Raw genomic sequence first — 22,082 nt, 5'->3', positions numbered from 1 at the left:
CCAGGGTCCTAACCCATAGTTTTGTCTTACATATTCATTCATGAAATATGCATCTATTGTATGCCAATGGCCAGTGCCCTAGTATAAGCAAAATGAAACTCCTACCCTGAAAATCCACCATTCCAAAGCAAGCAAGCAGTCTGAGATGCATATTTTTCAATTTCATGAAAACTAGTAGCAGGCCCCTGCCTCACATCCAGGGTCTAAAAGGGTCAGAGTGTGTGCAGATTGGGGTAGGATCTTTTTTTAGAGAGAACTGTGCAATGATTCCCACCACCTCTACTCAACCTCAGGAGAAAGGCTTCTGCGACCTCTACATAGATTGGACAGGCGTCTGACCCTCACATGGAGAATCGAAGCATGGCAGGCAGCGTCCTGTGAGAGTAGACTGACAAGAAGCCCTTGCCTGTTCAGCCTCCTCAAATCCTGTGTTTCTTTTAAGGCTAGTTGGACACCTTCCCCTATTATGAAGACTTCTCTGATATTTCCCCACTCTCGAAGATGTCCATTGTTTGAATTCCTGCAGTATTTGACACCTAATTAGATGGTTTTGTATCATACTCTAGTCAGACCCTTGGTCTCGACTCATAACCTCCATCGTACCTGCCCAGAGTTCTCATAACCTAAATGTCTGTCTGTGTTTAAAATTTTGGTACTAAGACAAGAACATAACTGCTGTGGATAAATTGGGTGAGGAAGAACACTAGCCTCTGTTTCCCATTTTATATTCTTTTTTCCAGCTGTGACATTAGTTGTAGGCACAGCTCTATCTGAAAGGCAGAGACTGGAAGCCACTTCTGCCCACGGGAGTTCGGATGGCATGAGATGCCATGTTGTCAGGAACACCTTTATTGGGAAGCTTCGTCTGGAGAGACCTTTTGCAGAATGTATTTGTTTTGCCAGATTTGAGAGAATTTAGTGTTTATACAGCTTTGGGTTAAAATTCCATCTCTGTTGCAGAGAGATTATTATCTGAGGAAACAATCAAGTACTTAAGGGAGAAGAGGTAGAGGCTGGCAAGCAGAGAAGTACTTTAATCTCACTTCCTGACGTTGGTTCAATGCCTTCTTTAGTTCTTTGGATTTTTAAGTCTGATGTTCTTTTTAACTTGGAAGAAAAATTCCTGAAGCCTGTCTGGGGTGCCTCAGTGCCCTGGTGTTGCTGAGGGTTCCGTAGAAGTGTCCCCATGATGGAAGTGCTAGTTAGTGAGAGGACATTGCTGTTGACTCTGAACCTCTAATGCTGCTGTGATTCAGAGGGAATTATTCTAAACCAGTGCCCTTGAACCTGTGGTACGGTGTCTTAGATACTATTGTATTCTTGTGATTCAGGGAAATGTGCATGTGTTTACAGCTACCATTACCTTTGCCAATTAATATAGTTCCTTAGTGGCCATGGGTAACCAACTAGTTGCTCTCCCAGAATTTAGAGTGTAGAGGGCTCCCCTCCCATTCCCACCGCCCACCCCCCTAATATTGTGAAAAATGCAAACACGGGTATTGATCGATCACATGTACTTGTATAATATCTCTAGATTATTTCTAATGAAACTGTCAATTATAGGTGTGGTATCACTGAGGCTAGAACAGGGGCTCCCTAACCTAGTTGATCATCCAAATCACTCGAGGAGTTAAAAAAATTACTATAGATTTCTGAGCCTCACCTCTGATTACAGAATCAGAATACTTGGCTGGGGCTCCAAGAGAACTCTAATGTGCTGACATAATTGGTAGCACTGCCTTACGAAACAGTCCTTGGGTCATATGTGGGGGAATAGTGTGGGTGAGAATAGGAGTAGTTTGAAGATACAAGAGAGGAACTGTTTTTCTAACCACTTCAGTCAGTTGTGGGTTGTGGTGTAGAAATGGCTAAATAAAGAAATCTAACCTTTGTTCCTTTGAAGTTCTTTTTCATTCAGTCCAGAGGTTTCTCACCTGGAATTTTCCTAACTGGATTAGAGAAGGTAATGGAGATTATTAAGCTATTTTTAAATGAAACAGCTTTGTTGAGATATAATTGACATCCTATTCAGTTTACCTACTTGAAGTGTACAATTGAATGCTTTTGGTAGGCTCACAGGTTGTGCAGCCATTGTGACAATAAATTTAGAACAAAATCATCACCCTAAAAAGAAACCCCATATCTATTACGTTATTTTTAGTACTCAAAGAACCAATTTATTAGTTCATAATAAAGCTCTATAGGCTAATATCAAGGTTTTTTGATTCAGACTAGAATTGTGTCAGATAAGGGTAGCTCATATTAAGCTTTGATTGAGAGTTACATTATTTTTAGTGGGAAGATGGATTAATACATAAACCTTATTTGTTGGATGAGAGGGCAACAAGGCTGTACATCTCAGCACTATTCAATCCTCATGAATTGACCGATGTCATCATGACTGACGACCAATGATGGAAGCCATGTTTCAGTGACTTATTTTGGCATGAGCAGGGAGTAAACTGCCTAATATTCCTGCTCAGTGGTAGATGTGCTTTATTCTGCTTGAAATGGGAGAACATAGCTAAAGCAGCTTTTCCCATATATGTGTAACATTTTGTCCTCTTTTTGTACTATCCAAATTAGACTACTCTGCAGTTAATTCAACTTTACTGCAGCTCTTTTGAATGAAGCATCTTGATTAAGTGACTTTTCTAAGGCCTGCTGTTACTATAGCCTCGCTAAATAAATGGATGTCACTTTACTCAAGATAGCCCGCAGCCCAGTCTGGGCTTTGGAAGTTTAGATTTGGGAATTGGAGCTGGGCAATTCCGGCTGAGTCAAGTATGGCAAGGAAGTCCTTGACTTACTGGTGGGTCCCCTCAGGGAAGAGTTGCTGAGACAGAGAGAGGCCAGCATTATTTCGGGGACAGGTTACTTCCCCCTAGTGATGGCTTCCAGGTGTTATATCTTTGTACAAATACCAGGAAAGCAGTGATCTGTTACCAACTTTAATTATTCCCAGCTACAGTTCTTGTTTCTGAAGTTACTGTTTTGTAGATTTTTCAGGACTTCTTTACCCTTGATGCCATCTCTCTCATCCTGGAGTTCTACCCACAGACCACCTAGCTATCACACACCCAGAGCCATGACTCCAGGAAGACATTCATTTCACAGCTAATCCTTTCCCCTGGGAATTTTTTAAAGTAGTTGCTTTATTTACTTAATCTTCTTCAAATAAGAGTTTGCATACTTCTCACTGGCATGCTAAAAAAAAAAACAAAAACAAAAAAGCCAAAGGCAAACACACAAAAAAACTAGCACACCACCTGTGAAAACCCAGCATGACCTGAAACAGAAATCTTCCCCACGTTGGCCTAAGACATTCCATAACTGAAGGAATGCTTTGCGTGGTTGCACCTTGGTGGGCTACATAGTTTGTCGATTATCCAAGCCTTGGCTTCTCTTTTCTCCCTTTTTTGCTGTATGGATTTGGCCTCTTTCCTTGGTTATTAGCACTTCGGCCAGAGGGTAGAAGGAAGGAATTGAACTCCAAGGATGATTTCCATTTTGTAGCTATAGTTGGTCGAAAACCTTGATCCAATGTTGGCTTGGGAATATCTGATTGTCATTATTTCTGCTTGTATTCATCAAAAGGTGGTTTGTTTTCACATGAAAAGGGGCCATTTCATAAACGAATGCAGCTCCAACAGGTATATTCCCTGTTCAATCTATGTCAATTCTAGGTTCTTAAACGTCAGTGTGCAAAAATTCAACCAAGGAGATTCCTGGGCGCCCTGCTCCCTGAGATTCAGTTTCCATAGAATGTGGTCCAGGATTTTGCATTAGCAAATTGTCCCCAGGTCCTCCTGATTAAGATTAACTAGGGGCCACCTTTGAGAAGCACTATCCTGGAGTTTGCACATTGCTGTTCAGGTAATGCCTTTTCTGTGGTTAATTACTTGGCAATTAATAAGATTTAATTACAGTGTGTACGGTTTCCAAGGCAACATGCATTGTATCACTCTCACCTACAGAGCTGAGAAGATTGAGGGACCACGGGGAATTTGCAGTAAAGGTGTGGCCTCCAGAGAAATGTCATCCAAGTTCTTTATGATGATTGGTTTTTCATACCATTCATCCAAGGGCCCCCTGCTTGTTGGCAGCAGCAATGATGGGAGTAAACACATTATAAGTCAGGAAGTCACTGGATTTCTGGAGGCAGCAAGGAGGACTTGATGAGGGATGAATACAGCCATTTAGTTGCAGTCCTCCCCCACCCCCACCCTACCCTCCGTCTCCTCAGATCAGTTTAGTCCAGAATGATAAGGATGGTGGAGGAACAGGAGACAACCTTGAAAAGCTTTTGAAAAATAATGGTCAGCTGTGGTAGACGTTTGAGCACTTTTTCTTAGTTCTCGAATGGACAGGACTGTTGAAGTTCTCCTGCTCCCACTTTCTGTTGGTTGATGCTATATTTATAGAGGGCGTATGATCACATATGGTGGGAACTTCCACATAGAATTCCTTGCCTTTTTGACCTACATGCAAAGGCTCCACACTCTGTACATTTCCCAGGTTTAAGGATGAAAAAGGTTAAGTCCATACTGTATTTTACCACAGGATTCTGCTAGGTTTAGTTTCAAAGCTAGCGGGCACTGGAAAAAGCATTCAACGATCAGACTTTGGGGTCAGGTCCTGATTCCTAGCATATAAACAGGCTTTGCTGCTGTAGGCAAGTTCCTTAACTTCTCTGAGCCTCTCTTTCTACCTCTGGAAAACCAGGAGCTTAGACTCAATAGATAGTCTTAACTTTTGAAGGGTGACAACCTCTTTGCAGAATTCAATGAAAACTAGGAACTTTCTTCCTGGAAAAAAGTATATCTATACTTAAGAAAATTGCATTCACTTTCCAGGGGACCATAGACCCCTCCTAAATAAGGTGCTTTCTTAAGACTTTTCCAGCTCAAACTCAGAATAGCTGGGTCCCAGGAGGACCTGGGGAGTCTTTTATTGTTTAAAGTGGCCTCCTGAGGAAAGAGGTATTTGCTGAGGGAGGTTTTGTTGTTCCTGGCATTTTCACTAACTGCCCTTTGCATTTAGAGGAGAAAAAAACCCAAAACCACACTGAGAAAAGTAAATAGGTAATGTATAGCATCTGGAATATGAACTGTTGTCCTTATCATTTTTCACTATGGTGACTCTTCAAAAGTAGGTGGATGGTATCATTGTCACATGAAGAGTGTGTAGAGGAATTCGTTCAGCATACACATACTGTATTTTGTACAATGACAGTTAAGCCGTTACTGGGAATTTGAGGTCAAATTTAAAGATCTGGTTAACTTGAGAATGTCAGAAGGTTCCAGGGAGTATATGAGTGGAAATAATATATATTCTTTACCGTGTCACAGCTCTCAGCTCTGACCACCTTCTTAATTCAACCCCCATCTCCCGTCCAGGGCCCAAAGTTGTAATCCAGTCAGGAGAAAATGTCTGTAGTGTTTATTTGGAAACCTGGATACTTAATTTCTTTCTTTCTCTGCTTAGGCACTGAAAAATCTCCTCTAGAGCTTTGGAAGGCTGAATGGACTAAACATGAAGAGCTTGAAAGCGAAGTTCAGGAAGAGCGATGTAAGTATGCAGTGACTCACCTTCTGGCTGCTCCAGCTGTGCCCGGGGAGCAGCAGCAACCGGTCCTACCCTCCTACCTTGATAAGGCACTGGGTTAATCAACTACAGAAACCAGAGCGTTCAGGGCCGCAGCTCAGGGTAGCTTTCGTGAATGGTGTGCTCTGGGTTCCTTGCTGTTCGTGTGTACAGTTTTTAAAATGACATTTTTAAATTCCTGGGGTCTGTGCCTTGTAGAGAAAGGAATAAAGTAAACATCTTAAAGGAAGGAATTAGTAAAAACCGCAGCATTTCTGAAGTCCCCCAAATCTGATTCAGAGTGTCATTTTTAGAGGAAGCTAGTCTCACGATACTGGTTAAGAAACTACGTATTAGCATAGTTCATCTTTAGCTTTGGGGAGCTCTTTTAAACTCTCTGTTAAGGCTTTTGTGGTAAAACAGTAATATCTATTTGCTGCCTGTACCTTTATTTCTCCTGAATTCGTGGGGTTCTTACTTACTTGTTATTTATCGTAAAAGACTTTGGATTGGAGGAACCAGCTATGCTGTCAGCATTATGAAACAAAGTCTCCCAGAGGAGAACACGGAGAATAATAACATAGGAGCAGGATTATACACAGTGATATTTTAATAAAAGGTCACCTCATAAACCCTGTTGAGATTCTAGTCTTATATGAGGTGCATTCCAGATGCTTCCAGCAGAATTGTTGAATGGTAGAAATTCATGGAAAGATTTTCAATGGGATTCCAGATATGTCACCCTCATAATGGGCTTGTTTTGGCTATCATTTAACATTAGGTAATTAAAGGTGAACCTGGATTTTATTGCTTTGCCATGAATTATATGACAGCTTGGCACAACCACATTTTTGCAATAAATGGAGGCTAATATCACACACACACACACACCCCTCTTTTTGGCTGAAGCTTATCTCCTGAGGCTGCGTCATGACATACGTTACTGCTCTGATAAGACCCAGACCAGAGAAGATGCTTATGAGATGACAACAGAATCTTGTCTTACTTAAAGGAAGTTAGAGCTAGAGAGGGATTTTAGGAAAAACCTGGTCTCACCTCATTCTTCAGGTAAGTTAATGGAAACTCAGAGAACATGAAGTGACTTAGCCAGTTATCCAACTAGCCTTTGGCCAATGAGAGCCTTGGTCATCTGACTTCCTTAGCTCCTTGCCCCTGCCACTCCCCTGAGAAACCCCCTTTAACTTTCTCATCTGCTGTCCACATGATACTGTGGCCTACAGATCTCATTTGGCTTTCTGTAAAGAAGGGGTAGTTAAATGGAAAATGTTCCCTAGTTGAGAGGATATGGGTTTGTAAATTTTGTGACTAGGCTAACAAATGTCTTTTCCATTCCAAGGAAATTTGGGTAGCTTCCATTTATACAAGTTGAGATTATTTTAGCAAAATTTAATCAGTCTGGAGTTCCATGATATATGAACAGGGGCAGAGTAAATGATAGGTCCATAAACTTTTGGTTGGAAAATTCAAAACTGGTGGCAATAGGGAGGGTGTTGCTGGAATCTAATTTTTAAATAAAAACTGAAATATTACCATGATAAAAAGAGTCAGAATAATAACACTATTAAAAGCCTCTGGGATTTGGCAGCAGAAAGGCTCTGAGTTTGGCAGTTCATGCTAAGAGAAGAAATGCTTGAGGAGCAAACTTGAGAGAGAAGAACAAAGGAAATTGGTATAACGGGGCCAGAAAATATCAAATGGATCCCCAAATTCATCTCAAATTGCTTCCCAGAGCCACACCACTGTATAGCTAAGTGGAGGGAATAAAAACAAAAAAGAAAATCATTTCAAATCCCAGTATGTTCATCACCCATTTCATAATATTATAATAATTAACCATTACGGAGTATTTACTATATACGAGTACGATAGGTCCTATGCCAAGTTCTTTATGTGAAATTGTTTAGCCTTTTGTGGTAAGTATTCTTTTTTTTTTTTTTTTTTATTAATTAATTTATTTATTAGTTTCAGGTGTACAAAACAAGGTAATACTTAGACGTTCATCATTTATATCCCTCATACTGTGAACCCCCCTCCCCCCATCCACTATCCCTCCGACCTCACACTGAACCATCACATTATATATATAAAATTATAGTTGGCATTCATTAATGTTTAGCTTCTGATGTACAATGCCATGATCAGGTATCCACAGTATCCCTGAGGTGGTCTCCCAAATAGGACGCATGTCCATCGGATATGTGGTAAGTATTCTTATTAGGCTCATTTTACAGATGAAGAAACTGAGACCTAGGGAAGCACAGTAACTTGTCTGGCTTCTTAGAGCTCTAAGTTGTACAACAAGTTTTTGTTCCAAAGTAGCCCAATTCTGGAGCTCAGGTTTCCTGAGAGGAAATTTGGCTGAAGATTTGATTTCATAAAACAGGGCAATCCAGGAAGTAGCTTGGAAAGGCGACTTTGGACCTTGGTGTGTGACCTTGGGCAAGTCTCTTACCTTTCCTGCTTTCTCCCCTAAAAAGTGGACAAAATACTGGCCTTGCAAAGTTGTTGTGAAGGTTAAATGCGCTAACATAGAACACACATCTTAGGACCTGGCACACAGGGGATGCTTGGTAAATATTTCTTCTTTTCTCTTAATCAGAAGCCATGATAAAAAGTGGGATTGGAAAGTATATATGGTCTGGAGGGCAGAATAATCTGGTAACAGTTGCTGTCTCTGAGGAGGGAGATTGAGAACTGGAAGTATGTAGGGGGGAGGCTTTTCAATGTGTACCTTTTGATTTGAAATTTTATATATATATATATATATCGTGCACACACACATATAATCACTTGTTAGAAGAAAAACATATTTTAAACTGTTCATATTCAGTTAAATGAGCCAAACTATAATCTTCTTTACCCGAAGTGAGTGGTCTTTCTCAAAGAAGGAACCTAAACCATCAGCCATCAAATTTTCTTGCTTGTCTTTGTGTGAGGCTGAAAGGAGAAGCGAGAAGAAAGGGTTCTTTGTATTTCTGGGGGGTAGGAAGAAGAGGACAGCAGATCGTGTTCGTGCTTTCATAAAGAGAAGGCAGGTGACCCACTGGTGTGATCACGTTTCAGCCAGCCTGTGTCTGGGAGGTCTGCTGCCTGATCAGCTTGTGGCCCATTCAGAGCAAAACCCAGGAGTGAAAAAAGGACAAAAATGGCCCAAAGGAACACCCCTGTGGATGGGCTTGAGGTCACTCTGCTACTCCAGGACTACCATGCGGGTAGAAGAGATTTAATCCAAGTGTCTTTTCTGGAACAGTTAGATGGCTACCACACCAAGGGCAGGTTTCTGTGAGTGTAGTAGGGGAACGAAAGTGATTCTGTGGGCTGTGGTGAGATTACGTCCTTGTCGAGTTGCTTTAATCCCTGAACGTATTTGGGAGCTTGCAGATTACCCACAGAGGCCAAAGAAATTTATGGAGCTCACACCGGTCCTTCACAGTGGATGACATGTTTCAGTTCCCCTTTATAACTTTATTTTGGGCATCCTTAAAGCTGGTTATATGCTAGAGAGAATACAGGAGAAATATAAAGTATGGTTCTTGTCATTACGAAACTCATAAACTGAGGTGGCAGGAGAAAAATTGCACATAAGAAATAACGAAGGCAAAATAAAAGTCATATAGACTAGAGATATTAGAGGGAACTTCAAAGTGACATAAACCAATTGTTAAATTGTGGGGCCTGGATGGTAAATGCTGTCACTTTTTCAGAGAGGGTTTATAAATCTTCCCTGAAAATGGGAAGATTTGGGAGAGCATCTTGGAGGGGGGCTCCTTCCAGGTAGAAGATGGGTAGGATTTGGTAGGATGGTGGGAGAGGAGGGGAGGGTAATTCAGGGAAGCCAGCCATGTAGAACAATGGGTAGACTCTCTCAAAAAGTTTCCCTTCAATGCAAAATTGTAATACTTCAAGAGCCCACCCGAGTACCCATGGCATGGCTCTTGAGTCTTTTGATAAGAACACTATAAATATTTCATTCTCATTTTCAAAATGGATATACTTGACTTTTACGCTTTTAATATGAGTGCAGAGTTCTAAATCACCATTATTTATATCTTTTATGAGTGTAGTTTGAAAGTGACTTCTTTACCTCTTTAAATATCTGCAGCAACTAGCATGTGGTTCCACATGGAAAAATGAGCTGTCATCATGAGAAATGAGGCCAAGGAGGTTGGGGTTTCCCTTTGCTAATAAAATGCTCAGGCTTCTGGAATTTCTTTGTAAATGCCAATTTCTAGTGCTGTGAGTGAACTGGGTGGAGGTTGAGGGATGGGAAATGAGGTTGAAAGATCTTTGTTAACAAATCTGAAGAAATGCCTCTCAAACTTGATCGAGACCTTCAGAGTTTACTTTGTGGGTGTGTGCTTAATTTTATGAAAGATTTGTTCCCAATTATGTTTTCCATTGTAATAGGGAAGCACCGGACATTCCATTAAAAAAAAAAAAAAAAAAAGAATCAAAGCAGCGAGTTCAAAATGGCTGGCTCCATGACAGATTAAATTGATGGTATTCTTTACATAGCAGCTACTAACGATTGCAGCTTTCAGCCAAAGAAATGCACACACCCCGTGAATCTTGAGGAACCAGACACATCCTGCTCAAGAAGGAGTTTGAATTTCTTGCCTGTTGAGAGAATAGCTCTCCTGAAGGTCAAAAATCACATCTCTCCCAAGGTATTTTTTTCAAGGAGTTTTTAGTCAATTATAATTAGTTTTTACAGATGCCCAAGCTTCCCTCCACCACCACGCACACAAAAAGTTGGGAGTATTTAAAATCCAAGTCTCTGTATTGATGGAGGAGCCTTGGCCACATCTACTATAAAGATAAGCCTCTTTTCTTTTTCATAGACATTATTTAAAAATACATCAGGGGTGACCCTTTTGGGTGGAGGTATGAGACTCATAAACTTCTGGAGAGAAATTTGGTCAGGTTTGTGTCATGCTGCATATTTTCCAGGTCTTGGCAGACCTTCTTAAATGGGGAATCTGTTTGCTGCTTGATTTCACCTTATATCAAGTTTCCTAGGGCAGCCGTAAACACAAATTGTGTTAGTTAAACACAGATGTATTATCTTACTGTGCTGGAGGCTGAAGTTTGAAATCAGGTGTTGGCAGGGTTGGTTCTTTGTGAGCACTGTGGAGGCGAATCCGTTCCATGCCTCTCCGAGCTTCCAGTGGTTTGCTGGCAGTCATTGGCTTATAGCTGCATCAGCCCGGCCTCTACGTTCATGTTCACATGGGGTTCTCTGCACGTATCTGTCTTTAAATCTCCCCTTTTCAGAAGGACACCAATCAGATTGGATTAGGGCCCACTCTAATGACCTCATCTGAACCCGATTACCATTGTAAAGACCCCATCTCCAGGTAAGGTCACACTCTGACATACTTAAGACTTCAACGTACCAATTTGGAGGAGGGGAGTGGAGGGACCCAGTTCAATCTAAAATAGACTTCCATGCCTTTCTATCCTAGAGCACTTTGTCCAAAGCCCTGCTCCCCCTACCCCCACCGAACCCCCAGCATACACTCAGATAGACTTCAGCTCCACAGCTCCTGCATCCTTTGGACTATTTTCAGTATCTAAGATTGTGAGGCCAGTGTATCACAATTGTTTCGTGAGTGTCACTGCCTAATATATATTAATAACAAGAGTAAACATGTATTGCTCGCTGATCTGCTACACCAGAAATAAGGAGAAGAGTTCTCATTTATTGAATGCTTACTATGTGCCAGGCACTGCACCAAGCCCTTTGCATGTTCTGTGTCATGTTCTTTTGCATGTCCTTTATCACTTACAAAACTCTATCCTGTAAAGACCATTGTTGTCATAGCACTGTCCAGAGGAAGAAATTAAGGTCCAGGGAAGTTAAGTAAGTTGGCCAAAGTCACATATTTGATAAACGGAGAGATCTGAACCCCATTGGTCTTGACAGAGCTTGCACTGTCTACCACTGCACACACTTGCTGACACAGGTCATTCACGTTCCTAAATCCCACAGCTTCAAATTGCATGAAAGAAATTCTTCCCTATTGTCCTAAGTATAAAGACCTGTACAATGATTTTACATCATGATGAGTGCTATCCATAATGGCAAAGCCCACCAATATCGGTGTCCTTCCCTGTGGCAAGGGAGGATCTGTGAAAATCTTGGGTTGTTTGATTCCTGAGAGGCCAATGCACTTCAGACTTGACTTTAAAAGTAAGAGAGAATAGATACTACTTGTGGTTTTCCACTGGAGCCAGTAAAATGTCTGTTTCTGAATGGAGCTCAATTGCTGGCTAACGGGATCAGAGGTGCATTTTAGTTATCCCAGACCATAATTCCAACAATTCTTGGTTAAATCTGATGCCCTTCCTGCAGCTGGAGACCAGTTTGAAACTCAGAACCTGGCCTCTACATTTGGGGAAATCTGATGGTCTACACATCAGTGAATCACCTTGGTTATTACCTCTTAGCTCTTTATTCTAAATTAATTACCTAATCACTTCAAACTATTGCTGACCTTGGTGTTTTTTGTTTGAAAAATTCTTGTAAGTAACTTCTCTTTGGGAATGAAATCGAAATTGCTTCTGAATTTACTCCCTGGAGATTTTCAGTTGGGTTTCCACCCAAAGATCTTTACTGTATAGAGGTAGTCGTTTTCACTGATATGACAATAGGTGTCAGCATTAGCCAAAGGCCCAGTATGTCCATAAAGATCACAATAGCGACTAGCTTTGACTTTTTCTTCCTTCCTTTTAAACAAGGAAAGTCAGTGTGTTCTGATCAACTTAATTATCCAATTATTCTTTTTATCATATTAATGAAAACGATTTTCACTTTTTGGGAAGCACTCCATGAAAGGATTTCATTTTTTATTTTCTCAGGAGGCCAAATGATCTGATGGTCTTCACCGCCCTCCTTCCTCCTGCGTTGTCGAGTGGGCTAGCTGGCTGGGGAATGTAGAGATTTATAATGTGGAAATAAAACAAGAAAAAGGCTGAGGAACCACATCTTCTCCTTGGATGGGTTTATTCTGAGATGTATTTCCCAATGCTAAGAATGTTTCTGTAGTAATTTTTCAAACTTGGGCTACATTTTTGGAGCGTTTTTTTTTTTCATGGGAGACAGTATGAACTTATGAAGCAATCCATTCTTCGAAGGGTTGTTTCATAACTGAGAAGCTGCAAGCTCCTTCTGTGAGGTCCCAATGGGCATATTTATTAAGATATAGGATAAGCTATTATAACAAAGTACTCTGAAATCAAATGGGATAGAAGTTGTTTTCTTTTCAAGTAAAAGTTGAAGCACTCTAAGGCCAGCAGGACAGCACTGCTCCATAGATTTATCCAGGGACCCAGGTCCCTTTTGATCCTTCTGCTGCCCTCCAGACCTGCACTGGGCATTGTGGTAGCCAATTGCAATGTGTGGCTCTTGAGCATTTGAAATATGGCTAGTTCAAATGGAGATGTTTTGTAAGTGTAAAATACATATTAGATTTCAAAGCCTTTACACCAAAAAAAAAAAGAATGTAAAATATCTTAATTTTTTATAATTACACATTGAAATGTGAATATTATGGACATATTGGATTAAGTAAATATGTTAAAATTAATTTCCCCTGTCCCTTGTTATTTTTTTAATGTGTCTACTAGAAACTTCAAAATGACTTAAGTCTTGAATTATAATTCTTTTGGGCAGTGCTGGTCTAGGGTGTTGTTCTTGTTGCATATTTTGCATTCAGGTCTTAAGGAACCAGAAAGACGGAGAATGAAACACAATCTTCCTTTTTAAAGAATGTGACTCTGAAGGGACACAAATCCTTACAATCAACATGGAACTGACTGGAATTTAGTCACATGCCCCTACCTAGCTGCAAAGGAGGCAGGAAGACATTTTTGCTATTTGGCAGCCACAAAGCCAGCTAAACCTCAAGGGGAAGGAGGAATGGATACTGAAGAAGATGAACTCAGTGTTATGTGTTGAATTGCCACCCTATCTCTGAAAGATATTTTGAAGTCCTAACCCCTAATACCTCAGAATGTGACCTTATTTGGAAGTAGGGTCTTTGCAGAGGTAATCAAGTTAAAATGAGGTCATGAGGGTAGGCTCTAATCCAATATGACCAGTGGAAATTTGGACACAGAGACAGACATGCACGAGGGAAAACTACATTAAGAGACACAGGGAGAATGCCATGTGACAATGAAAGCAGAGATCTGGATGATTCCTTTAAAAGCCAATGAATGCCAAAGATTGACGGCAAACCACCAGAAGCTAGGAGAAGGGCATGGAACAGATTCTACCTCACAGCCTTTAGAAGGAACCAACCCTGCTGACACCTTGATCTTGGACTTATAGTCTCCAAAACTGTGAGATAAATTTTTGTTGTTTAAGCCACCTCGTTTGTGGTGTTTTATTGTGACAGCCCTAGGAAACAAATATACTTGGCCCCAGTCGTTTTCCATAGTGAGCTTCATTCGACAGTTGGATGATAAAGAGTACCAAATATTCTTAGGTTTGATTACTTTTATCCCAAAAGTGAATATTGATTGCTATTTGCCCAATTCCCCATTGTCCTATTGGTGGCATGCTGTTTCAGGTGAAGTAAAATGCCTTTTCCATGTTAGAAATGGAAACTGCTCCTGAGTGTTGTTACCAGCTGGTGACATTAGCTTATCAGTCAGGCTTTTCCTTTTAGTCCAATAATATGTTGAGTAACCTGGTTTGATAAGATGTGGGATTAATAGGGCCTGTGTTAAGTATACCAGTTACAGTCATTATTTTGGGATTGCTTACACAGCTAGGAACTGTCATGACCTGATCCCACACTTTCATAGGAAGGTTTAGAAATGATGTCAACCTACAGTTATATGTTATAAACTTAGTTTTAGGTTACACTGGGTGCATTTATTCAGTCAACACGCAATTTATGAAGTTGTGAAGCATGAAGATTCTTAATTCTATCAATTAATTTCATTTGCAGATATATGCCAGTTTGACTCAAATTGTGAGGCTTAGAATTCTCAGCAAAACATTATAGACTTTTTTTGCAAAAACAAAACCTTAAAATAGTGGCATTTCCACTTCCCAGATATGTCGCTTTGTTACTATAATCTAAGATCATACTATGTTTTTTCTGTAGCCACATTCCGTCTTAATTCGTATTGGGTTTGTTATTCATTGTTTTCGACCACTGTCGCTTGCAAAGCCCTGTCTCTTTGTGTGCTTGTGCTGTTGGATATGTGAACCCAAATGCAGGACACTATATTTATCTTAGTTAAATTTTATTTTGTTTGTTAAATTTAATTCAGTGCAACACATTGATTGCTCTGTTTTTTTCATCATTTTAAACTCTGACTCTTAAAATCACATACAGTCATCCACAAACTTGGTAGGCATGCTCATTTAAGTCATGAATGGGCGTATTGATCAGATTTGCCTTCAGATATATACATATATATATATATATGTAATAAATATATATTATATATAGCTGAAGTTAAGGTATAGTTATTATACATATGGCATTGTCACATATTGTATATATCATGTCGTATAACGATGGGCATCCTTCCTAATGGACAATGCCTTAATCCTCATTCTGTGGGGTCTGGTTGTAGCTGACACATTATGCTATTTCTCAGCCCTGTTTTCTATCTTGTTCCAGTTTTACCCCTTATTATCTATGTGATATTGGGCACGTTATATCCCTTCTCTCATCTTTGGTTATCTCAATCTATAAACCAGGGTGGTGCCAACCACCTCTCTCACAGCATCGTCACGAGGAGGAGGATAAAATCTGGCATGCAGTCCATTCTCAATAAATGGTAGCTAATGACAGCTGCTACCTCGATGCCTTGCACGATGCCTCACATTAGTAGGTCTTCAGTAGTGTGTGATGAATGAATGGCCTCAAAAAGTTTGCTGTCTAGTTGAGACACTATGATTGACATGCATGACACAGTTAAAGTAGTACAAGGCTTATGTCATTCAAAACAAATCAGGAGTCCAGGCCGTAAATACCATGGGGGTTTAGAGAGGAATTGAGAGAAAAGTTGAGTTTGGAGTTGGGCTTTCTTGATTGGGTAAGTTAGGATTAACAGAGGAAACCAGTACTGGCAAGGGAATGGCAAGAGGAGAAGTGGGGGTGAGGAGAGGCGGAGTCTCCTCCGTGGGAGACACGCATGGAAGAGTAACAGAAAAGTAAGGTAAGTGGGAGGGATGGACTTCTCAGCATTGAAAGCTGGGGGTGGGCGTGGCAGGTGAAACTGAAGAATGACGTTTAGAGATGATTGTGTTTTGGGGAGTAGGATGATTTGGGGGTTTTAAGAGACTAAGCAGAGAAAAGGGCCAGGACTAGGGCCGAGGCCAGGGTGGTGGAGAGAAAGGATGTGATGCTTTGAGTGGGTGTGGGATGAGGATCAGGGAGGAAATCTAGATTCCTGTTGATACACAAAGGCCACACCCTGTTGTGGGCATGCCAGCCTAGTGTAAGTGCCCTTCATCTCCTGGAAAATCGGATGTGGGCTTATGATTGCACTTGCCTTTCACTAAGCAACTTGGTGGGAAGAGACATTAGGAAACGAGAAAAAAAAAAGAGTCTATTTGATTAGAAAAGAAAGTACGGAGAATATTTATTTAACATTCAAATGCACTTCTGTGCCAGGCATTAGTCTAAACAAGTTAACAAATTGTAATTTATTTATTCCTCTCTATTAGAGGAGTCCCATTCTCATCCCTATTTTACAGATGAGAAGGCTGCCACAGTGTAACCTACTGTATTAGATTGCTAGTACAGTACTACTGTAACAAAGCTGTCTAGACAGAGTGGCTTAAGCAGCAGAAATTTATTGTTTCATAGTTCTGGAGGATGGAAGTCCCAGATCAAGGTGTCAGTGAGTCTGAAGGCTGTGAGGCAGAATCTGTTCCATGCCCCCTCTCCTTGCTCTGGTGGTTAGCCGGCAGTCTTTGGCATTCCTTAGTTTATACGTGTTTCCCCGAAAATAAGACCTCCTGGACAATCAGCTCTAATGCGTCTTTTGGAGCAAAAATTAATATAAGACCCAGTTTTATTTTACTATAAGACTGGATCATATAATACAATAAAATAATATGATATAATATAACATAATATAATGTAATATAATACCAGGTCTTATATTAATTTTTGCTCCAAAAGACGCATTAGAGCTGATGGTCCGGCTAGGTCTTATTTTTGGGGAAACAGCAGATCTCTGCTTTCATCTTCACATGGCATTCTTCCTGTGTGGGTGTCTCTGTTCAAATTTCCCTTTTATAAGGACACCAGTCATATTGGATTAGGGACCCACCTTTCTCCAGAATAACTTCATCCTAACTAATTACATCTATAGCCACCCTATTTCTAAATAAGGTTTCATTCCCTGGTACTGGATGTTAGGACTTTAACATATGAATCATGAGAGGGCACAATTCAACCCATAACACTTGCCTAAATCACAAAGGTGAAGTAGGAATCAGGACTTGTGCTGGGGGCTCTGGCTCCAGAAGCCACACCTTCACCACAATGTCTGTGATTGCTGATGCGCACAGGTGTTGACTGTTGTAGCTACAAAATAGGATTCCAGCCAAGCACGTAAATGCCTGGAGTTGGATTTCAAATTCTCCTTTCCAATTTCCAGTGGCAACTGACAGATGATAATCATGGGTAAACTTTGACCAAAACATGCTTCAGCAGAGCCTGCTAGCCACACTCAGGAGGATCGATGGGAAAGCCTTTGGTGCCTGAGATAAGAGCAGGGCGGAGAACATGGAAAGCAAAGCAGTTAGACCTGTTTGGGGAAGGGATGGGGAGGTGGAGAGGAGGACCTAAAATGAGACTTCTGGAATGTTTGTATTGTTTTCTGTTTTTGAAATAACAAAGGGTATGACTTAGACTAGGTTGGCGGTGCTTTTGAAGGTTTGGGGCAGTTGTCCTCTGAGTGGTGGTTCTGGGCCTAGGACACCGGCTGTGCCCTCTGAATAGCTGGAAAGTGGGTTGTCTCATTAAGCTCTGGTGAGTGTTCACTCAGCAAGTAAGTCCTGCAGTCCTGGGAGTCTGCTACTACAGATGCCTGTCTTTCCCAGCGTATTTGGAAAGCCACTTTCACCCTTCCCCCACACCGAGCACATGGATTTACGTAGCAGATGGCAGTCTGGGTCATGGTGGGCGGGATGAGGTCAGTGCCCCTGCTCTGTCTGCAGCATCCAGCACTGGGCACCAGGCACTGTGTTGAAAATACTGACAGTTCATTGTCACCTCCTCATTCCTCTGCCCCTCTTTGCTCATCTTTCACTACTGTCCCCATATGTACAGAAGCAAAAGGACAGAGGGGTTTTCTGGGTGGGTTTGCTTTAGGATGGTCTGAATGTTCTCTTGGCTGGCTACTTTGGATTGTGTTATGTGCCATTAACAAACATTGTTGGAAGGCCTGGCTTGTGATGTGTAACCCATCCATGTACTTGTTTTGGTACCCAAACTGTGAAGTTTTATGTACAAGCAGCTCAAGTGGTTGCAGAACCACAGTAATGAGACCAGTCATGAACTTAGACCTGGTGTGCGCTAATTAACTAGCCTGTGTTCCATGGGCAAAAATGATCTAAATTTAGACCCAATTTACTGACTGACATCTGGTTCTCTCTTTGGTCACAAAGGAGCCTAAGTGTTATTGGTTAAGAACAGGGCCGCTCTTACTAGAAACAAAACAGTGCTTAGTTCCTGGTTATGATGGAGCAGCTGTTTCAACCTCATTTAAAGGATGCTCTAATTTCATTGTAATTCAATTTTTATACATTTGTGAGTCATTTAGCTAACGGTTGTCAAAGATTCTGGACAACTTGCTTCCAGCTGGGGAAGACTTCTCCAGAATGATCAAGGAAGCCTTCAAAATAGGCAGGTCTTCGTTGATGGCCTTAGTTAGGTGTACTGTAGTGAATGTTCCTTATCTTCGATGTTCTGATACTTTCAAATCCATCGTGAGCCCTCTTGACACATTTCATTCCTTTACCACAAACCTGTGTTATATATACAATACTGTTGAGTTAGCCACTGTTATCATTTTTGGCTTGTTTAAGGGAAGCTATGTGAAAGAAATAATCTAAAAAATGGACTTCTTTTATAGTATTATTTACATTAATGAAACATAGAGAGTAACCCATATTTTGGAGGACTGGGCAAATAATAGATGTTACATCTATAGAGAGGAATGTTCCAGAGTCATTAAAAATATTAAGCTTAAAAAATTATGCAGTAACTGGGAAAGTGCCTATAATAAATTATGTGGAGATTTAAGTTACAATATTATACTGCATTATATTATAATTACAACAAATGAAAAATAAACATACAAGTACATATCAACCCTTCTACTTAGAGGAATACTGAGAAAATAAGGATGAGCAAAAATGTTTAAACCTTAAGGATATTCACCATGGTGATACTTTTAAATACATAAAGTAGAAACTGCTTAAATATTATAGTAAAAAAAATTGGCTGAGTGTATTTTTGGGCACATACTACAAAGCCATTAAAAATGTTTCAGACATCTACTTAAGGAAGGTGTTTCATATATTATTATTAAAATTTAAAAGCAAGTTTTAAACATATTTGTGATGTGTGAAATTTTTAATGTTTTTGCCTTCCTAGGAAAAAAAAAAAAATCTGGAAGACGTAAATAGGGGTAAGAGGTCTCCATAGGCAGATCCAAGTTTTGTGGAGCCTGAGGTTTATACATACGGGAATCCTTCTTTTAAAAATACCAGAAGATTTTACTTTTCAAATTTTACCAAAAAAAAGAAAAGGAAGGAAGAAGGAAAGAAAACACATAATATGTGAGCACACTGCTAGTGTTGGAAGGACATGCAAGTGAAGGGACACTGAGGTTTAAGCTTCAGTAGCTTTGGGGTGACCTGAAAGCAGGAGAAGGCTACAACCCGCTGTGTTCCGCATGTCTCAAAATCCAGCTGTTACTTTTTAGGCCCTCCGCTGAATACAGTCACAAGCCTAGTAAATCACCCTAAGAACCTAATGTACAAGGTTCTTAGGAAACTTGTGGTGATTCTTTTCTTTACCTCATTCAAGTACATTTCTCTTTCTTCTAGTTCAGTCATTCTCCAAGTGTAATGCCTGGACCATCAGCATCAGCGTTCATGGGAATTTAGAAATACGAATTTTTGGATGCCCTCAGATTCACCTAACCAGCAATTCTGGGACTAAGGCCCAGCAAAGGCCTCCCCCTCCCCCTCCCCGTCCCCTTGCCCCTCACCCTTCCTCACCCCCTGTGATTCTGGTGCAAAATAAAATTTGAGGTCTAATCTTCTTGGTACTTGTCAACCCTCACTATACATGACAGTCACCTGGTTTAGGCAGGTATTTTTTTTTTTTTTTTTTTTTTTTTTTTTGGTTGAGAGCCCACTGGCCCATGTGGGAATCGAACTGGCAGCCTTCGGAGTTAGGAGCACGGAGCTCTAACCGCCTGCGCCACCCGGCCGGCCCATGACAGTCACCTGGTAAGCTTTTCCAACTGCTGATGACAAGCAAGCATCCTATCCCCAGAGAGTCTTTGTCTTATGAGAATGTTGTGTCACCATTTGAATGAAAGATTTACTTGCACTTTCAGTAACACTGGAGAGCTGTACCGATGAACACATTCATCAGTGTACTTTGTCTTATCTGCCTTCCCTAAATTCTACAAGGGAATCTGTATCCATAAATACTTTACTGGCTGAGTGGTGTTTTGTGCACAGAATCCAGAAAGTATCGCTTAAGATTTAAGTTCGTTCATTAGTTAAGCTCCAATTCTGTGTGCTCCACTTGCTATCTCTAACCTCTCTGAGCCTCTATTTCCTATTTTGTAAAATAGGAATTTTAGAAAAGTTCCTCCCTCCTAGGATATTGTGAGGATTAAATGAAATAAAAAATGCTTAAGATACTCACTTCCCTTTTCCAAATGCTTTCTAAATCTGTCCCCAGTTACAGACCTCATCTATCCAATCTGGTTTTTTTAGAAAACAATGTTCTTTCATTTTTGTATTCCATAAGCTGAATTTTATAAATGTTTTGGATAATGAAGAAATTATTTTTAGCTCCCTATGGACTGACTGCAAGGTGTGTTTATTGCCTGATTTACATTCCAGGGGAAATTAGAAACAAATGCCTCCTGTGAAGATGGAACAAGGGTATGTTAGACTTGTACTATCTACTCCTGCAGACGTGTCTGATGAGCACTTGAAACATGGCTAGAGTGACTAAGGAGCTGAATTAAACATTTTATTTATGTTAATAAATTTAAATTTAAAAATGGATACCCCAGTCAAATAATGGAAAACTTTAAGTTTGCAACAACTTGAGTATGTGAGTTTATTTTTTCAAGTGTAAATTTCATGACCTCTAAATACACGTCAAGTATTTCTGTTAAAAATCTAGCATCAGAATTGACATGTGATGTAAGTGTACAGGATTTTGAAGACTTAGTATGACACAAGAATGTAAAACATCCTGTTCGCAGTTGTCATGTTAATTACATGCTGAAATGATAATACTTTGGTTGTATTGGGTTTTATAAAACATAATTAATTTCATCTATTTCTTTGTACTTTTTTTTAAATGCAGCTATTAGAAAATATAAAACGTGGCTTGCATTATATTGCTCTTGGATAATGTTATTAGACCCTAACATGAAAACAAAAAAATTGAGAAAATGAAACACCTGTAAGACTGAAAAGTCACCTGAGTCATTTCTTTCCGTTGGCACAACAGATCTCAGTGTTCATGCTTGAGAGCTACCAGCCCACCTACATTCACCTTTGTGGGATCCATTTATAGCCACTTTCCCTTTGCTTTTGATGTACATAGACAAGCTCTAGAGTGGAATAAGGGATATCCTGTTGTCCTTGAATAAGTGATTTGCCCTCTGAACTTAGGAGGAATTTGAGCTGTCGCTGCTGGTTTAACACGAATTTCAATATGGAGCCTCTCAGTAAAGTGCATTTTTTAATGTTGTGTGTTTTTTCTGTTAAGTGTCCTCGGAGCATAGGAATGGAATTGTTCTGCCCCAGTGTTTTTCTGTCCATACAAGGGAGTTACCATTTCTGGGGCTCAGATTTATAACCACTTCCTTATTTTTGTAATGCCTCCTAATATATTTTTTCAAAAGGGACTTGACCTTCACATAATTCATACTTTTCCTTGAAATGTTAAATCACCCACTTCAGCCTTGGCTTTATATGACCCATGGAATGTGTATCTCTTCCCATGTTAAAAGTTACTCATTAAACAGTACAATGAAGATTTCTTATAAGATAAACGTAAATATAATTTCACTTAAAGGATTATTTTCTGCCTTTATATGGTTTTTGTTGTATTTGGTGGGCCCTTACTCAAAATGTCTCAGGCTGAGTAATAGATCTGGGGCTGATAGTTAGACCCTTGTGTTGACATCTTAAAGATGATACTTGAGCTGTAGAGTTCTGGACTTGGGGA

General features: G+C 40.3%; 1 protein-coding gene across 6 annotated transcripts in view; it reads left to right on the top strand.

Annotated features, from left to right (window-relative positions):
- RAI14 (retinoic acid induced 14) overlaps window positions 1-22,082 on the top strand; it is a 135,942-nt gene that overhangs the window by 17,202 nt on the left and 96,658 nt on the right. For all 6 annotated transcript variants that reach the window (XM_081053670.1, XM_081053667.1, XM_081053671.1 and 3 more), the window contains exon 2: window positions 5,488-5,571. In XM_081053670.1, coding sequence (XP_080909796.1) covers window positions 5,536-5,571 — 36 coding nt within the window. In that variant the 5' untranslated portion in view covers window positions 5,488-5,535. The remainder of the gene's footprint in view (window positions 1-5,487; window positions 5,572-22,082) is intronic.

The sequence above is a fragment of the Rhinolophus hipposideros genome (genome assembly GCF_964194185.1).
Source record: "Rhinolophus hipposideros genome assembly, chromosome: 7".
NCBI classification, from domain to species: Eukaryota; Metazoa; Chordata; class Mammalia; order Chiroptera; family Rhinolophidae; genus Rhinolophus; species Rhinolophus hipposideros.
This window is presented reverse-complemented; position numbering and strand designations above follow the sequence as displayed.